Consider the following 12,710-nt stretch of genomic DNA (forward strand, 5'->3'; position numbering starts at 1 on the left):
GGTTATTTTCGGTATAATTATATCCGCTGTATTTGTAACAAGATATCCGATATTTTTCGTAAAAAGTCTGCTAATTATTCCAGCATCAGTTACTCTTTTTAAATTCATTCCAAATAAATCTTTTGTTGTTGTTTCTATAGTACTTAAACCGTTATTTACTACTACTTTTTGTTCATTTGTACTTCTTTTCTTTCTTATAATAAAACATTTTTTAAATTTATGTGAGTTTAGTGTTATATGGTTCTTAGTGGGGGTTTCTTGGCGCTCCGATCTGTCGTTGTCTTTTGAGTGTTGCCTTACCGGATCCGAGTGGAAACTTCTCGGCGATGTTATTCCCGCTGACGGTGAAATTTGTTTTCTCAGAAGACTTTCCATATTTTAACTGTCAAATTTGCTACCTTGATTGATGGGAGATTGAACTCCGAGTTACAATCACAGTTTTAAGCCGGAAAGGGATTTCGATTTAGTTCACTAGAAAAGTTCGCCACAATCTTTCTAGATATACATCCGGATCGCGTGAAGGCTACGATTTTGATTTCCCAGCTTAGAATTTTGACGAATGGCTTCAAGAAAAGATACGAAGACGCACAGTGAAAGTTTCAGACGAAATGCGGACACAAAGATCAAACCGTCTTAAAAAAGTACTGACTGGCAAACCGGAAGGTTAAGAACAGTGCGATCTTCGAATAACACTGGAAATTGATTGACTAGAGGTCCAACGTGGTCTCAAAAGAAAAAAAACATCTTTTAAACACTTTATCCAGTTTTCAACTATTCTCTCTTGTTTCTTTTAACTTTATTAACAAACTTTATTTTTTTTTGTTGGTATTATGTTGGGGGTACTTTGTTAGTACTTAAGTATTTGAAAAGTGGTATTTCATTTCAGAGGTAAGGCTAATATTTTACTTATCTGAGTGATGTTTCTACCGTCTGTAATATGTTCAAAAACTGTTCTCATCTATCAATTTCCAAAAATTTTCTTTTGTATAATAAAAGAGACATGAATTTGGTAAAATATATTATTGTTACCAATAAATTTACCGTGGAAGTACCCCGGAGTTAAAAATAATACAGAGATTGTTTTACGGATCGGTAGCGATCGAATTGTTTAGGATGTTGATCGGTGGACTGAATTTTATAAACTGATTGATACTATTAACATAATATTGTAGACGGTTTAATACTCAATATAATGATGTTTAAAGGAAAAGGAAAAGGTTTTAATGAGCAGCGGTTCGTTAAATACAAAGTAGAGCTTATGTTAAGATACTCTAATTTTAGTCGAGTAAGAATTTTTTAGGAAATTTCCACCCTGCAAATTTCAAATAAAAACAAAGTGAATAAATTATTATCTATAAAAATTGCATTGGAAAATTAATGAAAATCTAATTTTATTTTAATTCAAAGTGAAGGTTATTTTAAGAAAAAATCATGTGGAAATTATCTTAAGAGAATTCGAAGTCAAAATTATTTTAAGAAAAACTTAAGAAAGAATCATTTTTCACTTGATAGTCTCTTTTTGCTCCAAATCATCAGCCTTATTACTTATATGTATATAGGAGGGAATGATTTTAATATACGTACGTATGTGCAGTGGTGGGGAGGGAACCGGCAGGTGTGAGGGCCAGGTGTGTCGCGGCACCAGCAACGGCAAGGAACACACCGGCAGTCAACTAGGAGGCGAGCGACATGACGGTGGTAAACGTTAAATGTGCTGTGTTTGTTTTATTTTACGGTTGGTGTGCGTACGGTTTTAATGTAAATGAGACTATTGAATTATCTTTAGATAATTTAGAATGGACTCATTCTGCCGTCTTAGATTCAGTACGTCTTTCGTGGACACCTATGGAAGATAAATTAATGTTGATGGTCGAAGCCGCTACAAGGGGTTATTTTGTTCTCGGATTTTCTCATACGGGTTCAATATCTGGTGCTGATGTTATAATAGGATGGGTCGATGATGTTTCTGGTAAACCTTATCTAATGGTAAAGTTATTATTTTTATTTTATTTATTATTATAAGATTATGTAATACAAATTAAAGAACACGTAGATATAACCTTTATCATGGCATTATGCGAAAACCGCTAGCGACTTTAATCAAATTTTTATTAAAATCGTTCATAATTTATCGTTAGTAACTTTATGAAATTACAGATGAACTAGTGTAAATCTATGTTAATCAATGGAAATCTATTACGTTAAATTTATTCAGCATCTTTGCTTGTTGAATAAGTAAGTATTAAAAATGTGGTGTTAAAGAACGGCAACAAAAGAAATAGTTAAAGACTTTAATGAAGTTCCAAGCGTATAACGTTCATAAAAAAAAAACTTTTTATTGTTACACTCAGACGGGCTGTGTTTTGTTTTTTTGTCATTCAAAAGTTAACGGATATTTTTTTATTTGAAAATGTTTATTTGTGTTGTATTACTTATAAATATTCTCTCTCTCTCTCTCTCTATATATATATATATATATATATAAATGAAATAGGTTAGTAAATATCGGAAATTTATTGAAATTTCAACAGGCTATTAAATTTTTAACTGTAAAATAACAAGAAAATAAACGAAAAAAAATAGGTGACTGTTTATACCATTAAAAAAAAACAAATCCCGTAAATATTAAAAATTTTAATATTTGCTTATTTTTGTTGGAAGTTTGTTTAAATCAAACATTTTTTCAAATTTTTGTTTCTTCTTTACAAATAACAAGCAATTGTGACTAATAAGGAATACTTATAAAAATTGTAATTTTTATAATCGCATAAAATCATCTTAAGTTCAATAGATCATTCATATTGGAGAGTAGTTCTTAAAGTTTTAAGCAAATGTCGGTACGTACAAACTGAAATATACACAGGAAGTTTTTTTTATAATAAATACTAACTTAAACGGAAGTAATTTTTTATACTAGTTATATTACGATATTAAAGTTGTAGAGTAAGAAATTTTAAATTTTTTTTATCTCCAGTCATTTGACTGGTTTGATGCAGCTTTCCAAGATTCCCTATTTAGTGCCAGTCGTTTCATTTCAGTATACCCCCTACATCTCTAACATTTGTTTCACATATTCCAAACGTTGCCTGTCTGCACAATTTTTCCCATATACCTGTCTCTCCAATATCAAAGCGACTATTCCAGGATGCCTTAATATGTGGCCTATAAGTCTGTCTCTTCTTTTAACTATATTTTTCTAAATGCTTCTTTCTTCTTCGATTTTCCGCAACACCTGTTCATTTGTCACTTTATCCACCCATCTGATTTTTAACATTCTGCTATAGTACCGTATTTCAAAAGCATCTAATATTTTCTTCTCAGGTACTCCGATCGTCCAAGTTTCATTTCTATATAAAGCTACGCGCCAAACATATACCTTCAAAACTATTTTCCTGACATTTAAATTAATTTTTGATGTAAGCAAATTATATTTCTGACTGAAAGCTCGTTTCGTTGTGCTGTTCGGCATTTTATATCGCTACTGCTTCGTCCATCTTCAGTAATTCTACTTCCCAAATTACAAAATTATTCTACCTCCATAATCTTTTCTCTTCCTATTTTTTATTCAGTGGTCCATCTACATTATTTCTATTTCATTTCATTACTTTCGTTTTGTTCTTGTTTATTTTCATGCGATAGTTCTTCCGTAGGACTTCATCCATGCCATTCATGTTTCTTCTAAATCTTTTTTACTCTGAGCTAGAATTACTATATGACCAGCAAATCGTAGCATCTTTATCTTTTCACCTTTTACTGTTATTCCGGATCTAAATTGTTCTTTAACATCATTAACTGCTAGTTCTATGAAAATATTAAAAAGTAACGGGGATAGGGAACATCTTTGGACTCTTGGATTTCTTATTACGGCTTCTTTCTTATGTTCCTCGATTAGTACTACCAATATTAGCAATTGTTCTTCTATCTCTATTCTTGAATCCTAAATTTTTAAAACGCTGAACATTTTATTCCAATCTAAATTATTGAATTTATTGAAGCGCCTTTTCTAAGTCTATAAATGCTATGTATTTTGGTTTGTTTTTCTTTAATCTTCTCTCTACTATTAATCTGAGCGTTAAAATTGCTTCCCTTGCCCATTACTTTTCCTGAAACCAGATGGTTTTCACCTAACACTTCTTCCAGTCTCTTTTCAATTCTTCTGTACAGAATTCTAGTTAAGATTTATGAACGTGAGTAGTTTACATTAAGAAAAAAATATTGAGATATTTTCGTTTATAATTATTTGAAAACAAAATTATTAACTAAGGGTTTTTAATTAATTAATTTTTTCATTCTTTTTTGTCCTTTAAAAAATGAAATAGAAGTAAATCAATTTCAACAAACTGTAAAGGAAGACAAAATAAGGCTTATACAAATGTTTTTACAGTGTACTAAAGTAACTCTGTATTAATCAATAGTAATTAGCAATAATTTTTATTCTGTTTTTTTATGGATAAAGGTTTTGTATGAAATGTTATTGTACTGTATTCACCCATGTACTACGCGCATCTACAGAGTGGCGCATGAAATGATCCAATGATTTGTTATGGCAATAATTGTATAGGTTATTAATGCGTTTTTTGTTGGCAGAACTGACAGCAGTTCATGAATATTTTTTTTTTATATGGGCATCATCTCTACGGTCATATTCTTTAAAGAATAGCCCTCGTCAGATTCTTTAAAGTAGGGTTTAAATCACCACCAGGTTTGTCATATGTAAAGGTGTAAAGGGCCCTTACATTTTATTTAAAAACACCAAAATAACAATACAGAACATTTTAACACTCATATATGTTAGTACACTGATAACACTTACAGTGTAAAGGACCCTGGTACTAAAATGAAACAATAAATAAAAAACAAAATGAAAAACGAAAGTCTTGGCAATACCAACATTATTAAAAAATATTCATATTCATAGAAAAAAGATTACTTCACTTAGAGATTGCTTAAACACAACTTGAACTGACAATAAATTTGTTAATAGTGCGCTGGTGTGTAGATAAGCAACTATTTTTTCTTCTTTTCCACCAAATGAGCAGCAATATTATTTATTAGACCGAACTTCTTTCTGAGGCTCTCATATATGGTACATTCTTCCATTAGATGTTTGATTGTAAGCAGTTTATTACAAATACTGCACATTAGACTTTCTTCGCCAGTTAACAAATATGAATTTGTTATTCGTTTGGGACCGATTCTGAGTCTAGTCGCTGCCACTTGTTCTTGGCGAGTCAATTTCACGTCGCTCCCCCATTTATGTGGAGAAGTTTTAATTGCGTTTAGTTTCGTATTTAACCTTCTTCATTCATTACTCTACCTGTTTCTTATTGTATGTTAGACAATCTTTAACATCTGTTACTCGAACAGAAATTATATTTAAATTATCACAAACTGTTGCCGTTCTGGCAGCTTCAACTGCGCTTTTGTTCCTGAGATACCAGCATGCCTTGGAGTCCAAACAAATACACATCGCTGCCCTCGTCGATATTAAACGTATAAAATGGACAAAATGTTTGCAATAAGGACTTTAAGAACATATAAGCACTTTCTCTTCGCAGAAATGTTCTGTATGGCAGTAAATGGTGTAAACGCTTGTTTTATGACAGTAAATTCTGCCATTTAAACACTTACCATATCTGGCAGTATCCAAGAATGGGCTTTTCCATTTAAAGATCTAAGCCCTTTTCAACACCGTGTTCTGTTTTAGAACCATTAGTATAAATTTTAATGTATTCTTCACAACTAGTGATGGTTGATAAAAATTCCTGTTGGATGATTACTGCTTGTTTTTCTTTTATTTTTCCATGAGAGAGATCCAGTCTTGTGTTTACCGCTGGTAAGAGCCATGCGGTATTGTTTTGCAGAAATTGCTAGTATGTCTAGTAAAGTAATTTCATATTTTCTTGTAAATTCATGATACCGCATTTCAGCTGGTCTGGAATAGGTAGCACGACGTTCATATAATACAGCCAGAGGATGGTTGTTAAATGTTTTATTGTTTATATGAGCAGGAAAAGACGCATATCTGTAACTTCAGCTACAGTTATTTGTAACTTAAAACTAATAACTTTCAGTTATTTGTAACTTCACTTGTAGGGGGCTTAGAAGTCTCCATAGAAGACCCGAAGTAATCTCTTTCTTCGCACGCACCGTCATCTAAGAGGTTATGCAGAGGAACTTGAATCTCTGGTTTAGTATCTGTCTTTTTCTGATCAGCTGCATATCATTTGCCGCATATCTTAACAATAGGATCTCTCTTCTATACTGTAGTAGCATTATTCCGGGTTTCGATATTAAACTAGTCTTCGGACTTGTATGGAAAGTGCCAGTGGCATATCTAATAATTGTTGCTGTTGCGTATGACGTCTAACTTTCGTAGATGCAACTTTCTGGCGGATGAATATAAAATACACCCGTAGTCAAACTTTGACTGAACTAATGCTTTATACAGCCTCAGTAGCATTTCTTAATCTGAGCTTCAATTGATGTTTGGTAAACATCTAAAAACGTTTAGGGCTTTGTTGAATTTAACACACAGTTCTGTATATGTAATCCCCATGTAAGGAATTTATCTAATAATAGATCAAAAAATCATACATTATCATTTGTAATGAACCATCATTTGTATTGTACTGAATGATCATCGATGGTCAAAACACGACTTCGGTGAGGAATTTCCTTCCTACAGACGTATAAACGGCACGTTTTCTCTGGTGAAAATTTGAAACCATTATTCCTCGACACTTCTTTGAGGGGGTTTATCGCTCGTTGCAATTTGTACTTCACCATAACTATAGTGTTGCTGGCATACCCAATTGCCAGATCGTCGATATAGACGCTTTTACTGATTTCTGCTGGAATGGCTAATATCAGTTTATTGATTATAGTGAATTGTAACATCAGTTACAATTTGCACCGGGAATTGACACTTCCATGTAGATCTTCTAAAACTTTGGAAGTGTACCTCGGTGCTATCGATGCACTTATAAATACTAAATCTATACAGGATGTCGATCCATCTCTGGCATTGAAAAAAATTCCTGAACCATCATTTAAGGTAATGAAATCAGAATTTAATAGGAACTTTTCCAATTCTCTTTCCCGGGCATCAACTCGATCCGACTCCCAAAGAGAATTATGTGCATTAAAGTCACCCACCAGTATTACGGGTGGAGGAAGCTGAGCAATTAATCGTGTAACATCATCCTTCCAGTCAAAATTCGGCTAGTATATGCTACAGATGGTGATCTTCAGCGATCGCTTCATTCTGATTGTGATCGCTTGCAATTTGTGTTTATTTCATCAGCTTCGGTAGTAGATCTAGTCGATGTTATTTTAGACTTTCTGCATGAAACCTTTAACGCAAATGTTATTTCAAACCGATTTTCTAATTGTTTTGCGCGTAGACAGAACTGACCCCCGAAGAGTCCTGATTTGAATTTGTGTGATTATTTTCTAAAAGGGGATTTCTAAAAGAAAAACTTTTCCTAAATATCCTCGCACAGTGAAAGAACTGTGAGGGCTGATCATTGAGTCGTGCTACGAGATAACTGAGGATATGTGTCGTGGAGTTATTAACAAGTAGGAGTTTGTGTTGAAGAAGTTGCGTGTTGGTGGTCATATTGAACACGTGATAAGCATAATTTCTAGGCTTATTTTTCTATAGTAAACAAGCTACCGCGTTGGTCTAGTGGTGAACGCGTCTTCCTAAATCAGCTGATATGGAAGTTGAGAGTTCCAGCGTTCAAGTCCTAGTAAAGTCAGTTATTTATACACGGATATGAATATTAGATTACGGATATGGTGTTCTTTGGTGGTTGGGTTTTAATTAACCACATCTCAGGAATGATCGAACTCAAACTGTAAAAGACTACACTTCATTTACACTCGTACATATCATCCTCATTCATCCTCTGATGTATTATCTGAACGGTAATTACCGGAGGCTAAACAGAAAAAAGAAAGGAAGAAAAGGTCTGTAGTAAATACACGTTGTATTTTCCTTTTCTGTATTGCGATTTAAATTAATATTTTTGAATAAAATCAAATGTTGGATTATTTCGTGCGCCACCTGTAGGTTTGGAAAATTAAAAAAGTAAAAAAGAAATTACGTTATTTTTCTACATTTTATTAACAAAATCATCATAGAAGATTGAATGTGTTAAAATGTTTGTAATTACATAACGTCAGTTAATCAGTGGATACTGTAAATATTTAATTAAAAGCATAGAAATTATGTTAGATATTTTCCTTAATTAATGTCATCAGAGCTTGAGTTTCCATCACCCACAAAATTGTAGTTATCTTTATTCACATCTTCGTAACCAGAAATAATCATCCTTACGTCCACAGAGAGTGTATGAAATTCAACATTTCTTGAAAAAAATCATCCGGTATTACTGACCGATCCACATTAATCCTCTTACACATCTGTATTAAAGACTGTATCTTAATTTTACCAGATAATGTAGTTTCGGGTTGGCCATCCAGTTTGTTTAAGGAATTAATTAGGTTTTAATCGATCGGTTTAGATACCAAGAGATTGAAGAATAGATGTCATTCCACCAGGAATAATAATCTGATCACAATTTCCAGTAATCAGCCTGCGCTTTACGTCATCGGTATGAGCTCTAAAAGTGTTGGTTACCAGTACAGAAGATTTTTCGTTTTAAACCTTCTCGTCGACGCTCCCAGACGCATTTAATTCAATTCAGTACTAATTAATTATTCATCCATCTCTTTTCTTGTGTTCGTGTGACAATATCGGGTTAAAATTTTTCACCTTTCGGTAGATGTTTCTTTTAAAAATTATATACCGGGGGCAAGTTTTTCCTTTCCTAAAGTATTGTAAACAACGTTATTTTTCATAATCGGCAGTTCATATCTGAACATTCTTTGCACCTACACTTTTAAATGATGTCGATGACATTTCTAAAGTCACTAGTGTCTGGTGCACATTCCTAATTAGATCTAAGAGATAATTGTTCCTTTTTAATTGTAAATCCTTTTTAATTGATCCTTTTAATTGTAAATGTATGACGAATGCTTCTTGAAGGTTCTATTACTGTTGTCCTTCTTCTAATAGAAAAGAATGTGTCGGCAAAGAAATCGGCGTACTATGTTAATATTAGCTTTAAATTCATCTCTATCAATACTTAAAATTGTCGGTGATTTCCAGGTATCTGACACAATTGTGTATAAATCACGAATGTAATCTGACGTACATGCAATTGATGCGCTTCAAGATTTTCTTCTATTTCCGTATATTTCGCGGTTTTCCACCAAAATGATCTTTTGTTTTTTATCGGCTACGAAAAATTATTTTTCTTTTTCCGCCAATCAGAAATACAGGACTCTGCTACATCAAATTTCCTGCCTATAGCACAATTTCCATGCTCTTTTTCAAAAGCAATAACACGTAAACAGTGAATGAATGCAATTCTTTTTTCACTAGTTCCGTAGTTTTAATGTACACGGAACGTTTACGTACTAAATGGTCGTTATCACAATGGAAAATTATCATAAAATTATTGCAAAGATTGATAAAAAATGTTTTCATAAGAAATAAGAATAGCCTATGCGTATGAAAAATACAAAGGACAGCTTTGTAGTCTAAGTCTCGCGCACGTCATAAGCAGATAAGAGTTTAATTTTCTAATATCAGTAATTACTCATAACTAAGTTATTTTTTTACGCTGGATATAGATAAGTAGTCAAAACAAAGCAGTTTGAATTACAGTTGCTTATTAAAGTTTAATTACATCATCGATGTGAAACCTTACATTCCACGTCCGACGTATAGACTATTTTAGCCACCGTTAATCCGTAAATAATGGCGCAAGTAGGACAAAGGTGTATACAGTTTATCAGTCTTTAGTTTCATATTTATGATTATTAAATCAGAAACCTATGTCCAGTTTTATTTCGTAATGAAATAAGATTTTATGCAACTAATAACAATGATTTCGTGCTCAACTTTATAGTCAGTGTTTTATTGGATATAAATTGATAAAAAGGTTTTGTAGTCTATTCTCTTTTCTTATAATAATATTACGTTATGAATCACGTGGATAATAATTTACTTATTTTTATCATAGTATTAAATTTCAATTAATTAGTTAATTAGTTGTCAGTATTTATGTATTAAAGATAAATTAAAAGAAGCTCATAAATAGATTAATGGCCTTCTTGTTAGAAGTTTTGTATCAGTATAAGTAAAACCGGATTTAATTAAAACTTGGTTATTGATATTTTGATAATTTCATTGTCAACTAATTGTGATGTGATACACATCGTTATTGATGGAATGTAAATGAGGTCGGTTGTATTTGTAAATAATAACCACATTTCCACTGCGTGTCATTCTATGAATGACAATGAGGTGCTAAAATTGTAATTTTAATTTTTTTTAATTTTATTTATGTGAATAAATATAGTAAACATTTTTAAAGTACTAATGGGAAGAGAAGATCCGACACATTAAAGATGCTGTCTCCTCCTCTAAACATTGCTTTCGATGACGTGTACGTAGGTACAGCGGAATACAACAGTGCCGGAGGGCGCCTTTCTCCCGAGGGACGTTTCTCCCTTCTTCACGATCTTATTTAAAAATCTATATACATCTATCTACAAATAGCGGATAATAGTATTAATTGAATAGATGATAAGTAAGAATTGTATGGTATTGTTCGATTCAAAATTTTTTACAAAAACTTTACGGTTGTTTCAACAAATAATGAATTATTAATCAATACCCCAATTTTACTTTATAGAAAAGCGTACTTATTCTCTCAGAATAAATTCTCGACAAACTTTAATATAATTTATATTTATTACATTTTTAAAAAAGGTAATTTATGACAAACTTAACACATCGACGTTTTTCCATTCAAACGTTTCTTGGGATTTGAAACCATTCTTCATATTTAATTTTCATATTTAAAAAAATAAATAAATTTCGAAATTCTCACGTTTGTGGACTTTACTCATACTCAAACTCAACATTCTCTACAAGTTTTAAACAAAACTTTTATTTGTTTATTACCCATTTAACAAAGTTATTTTACGCCAAAAATAAAGTAGTGTATCCCCAGTCGTTTATCTTTTACCCAAGATTTTCGAAAACTATTAAAAATACAATTCTGGGATCTCTTTTTTTCAATTTTTGAAGTGATTCGTTATAAAACTACTAAATTTACTTCTTAATTTGGGTCCCAGATTACAAAATTACAGTCTGGTTTAATTTTACCGAAAGCGCAGAAATTAGGGTGAAATATTTCACCTGCCGATCCTCGCTAACTTAGCATTTCCGAACCTCTCTTTCTTTTTCTGTTTAGCCTCCGGAACCACCGTAAGGTATTACTTTGAATGAGGATGATATGTATGAATGTAAAGGAAGGTAGTCTTGTACAATCTCAGGTCGACCATTCTTGAGAGATGTGTGTGTGTGGTTAATTGAAACCCAACCACCAAAGAAATACCGGTATGCACGATATAGTATTCAAATCTGTATAAAAGTAATTGTTTAATAGGATTTGAACCTTAGAACTCTCGACTTCAAAATCAGCTGATTTGCGATTTCGAACCTGTGTTTTCATGAACTTTCTTCTCTATTTTTACCAATAGAACAAGTTCAGAAAGTTTGTTACATTTTTCGTGAATCACTCTAAAAATATGTTTCGATTAATGAAATGCTATACAAAAAGGAAAACATAGAGACTCCTATTTTATTTTTTTATCAGTTCACGCAGATTCATATTTTTAATTCAAAATACCTGAACGAATACAAAAGAAAGGTGCCTCCCCTTTTAAATCTTTTAATTAACTAATTTTATATCTTGTGAAACTTTACGTCTCTGTTAAACGAGAAAAACCCGGAATTTCCAAAGTAATTCGGTAGCCAAAGTTATGCAGCCTTCACTACCGAGGATGTCACCCTTGAGGAACTACTATTTTGGACGAAAATTAAATAAAAAAATTAAGTATATAAATGCACAAGTAAAGAATTATGAAATAAAATTTGTAGTAATCTTCGAATAAAATTTTGAGATATATGACCCGTGTTGACCATATCTTTCCCTACGCTTGTCCAATTGTAGCCTAAATTAAATAACACCAATGGCCCATATATACACGGTTCGGCATATAAACCTGACGATTTTTGAGGGGTAATAATTAAATTAAACTGTGTTTCGTACTACTAAAACATTTAACATATCAAATTAAAGATCAATTTTTGCAATTTATAGTGAATTACTAACATAGATTTTTTTTATTTGAATATTATGTTGTCCAAATGTTTTCCATTACTCCTCACACACTCACTTAACCTCATTCTAAAATTTGACATTGCTCGCTCAATCATCACTTGTGAAACTGCTTCAATTTCTCGTTGAATGGTCTCCTTGAGTTCTGCAATTGACTGTGGTCGACTATTGAAGACTTTATGTTTGAGATACCCCCACAGAAAAAAAATCACAAACAGCCAGATCAGGTGAACGCGCTGGCCAAGGAATGTCGCCAAATCGGGAAATCAAACGTTCAGGAAAGGTTTCTCGCAGAACAACCATTGCCATTCTCACCGTATGGGCGGTGGCACCATTCTGTTGAAACCAAATTTCATGTCCTTGAAAGTCATTCTGTTTCGGTCGCAGAAATTCATTCAACATGTCTACGTATCGATGAGATGCTACTGTTACTCTGCGCTCTGT

The 12,710-nt window shown here is 32.4% G+C and overlaps 1 protein-coding gene across 1 annotated transcript in view; it reads left to right on the top strand.

Moving 5' to 3' along the window:
• Positions 1 to 1,689: 1,689 nt before the first annotated feature.
• The window catches only part of LOC142317545 (MOXD1 homolog 1-like), a 175,304-nt gene continuing 164,283 nt past the window's right edge, over positions 1,690 to 12,710 (top strand). The window contains exon 1 of the mRNA XM_075354104.1: positions 1,690 to 1,986. Within this exon, the coding sequence (XP_075210219.1) occupies positions 1,690 to 1,986 (297 nt within the window). The remainder of the gene's footprint in view (positions 1,987 to 12,710) is intronic.

The sequence above is a fragment of the Lycorma delicatula genome, chromosome 1 (genome assembly GCF_047948215.1).
Source record: "Lycorma delicatula isolate Av1 chromosome 1, ASM4794821v1, whole genome shotgun sequence".
NCBI lineage: Eukaryota > Metazoa > Arthropoda > Insecta > Hemiptera > Fulgoridae > Lycorma > Lycorma delicatula.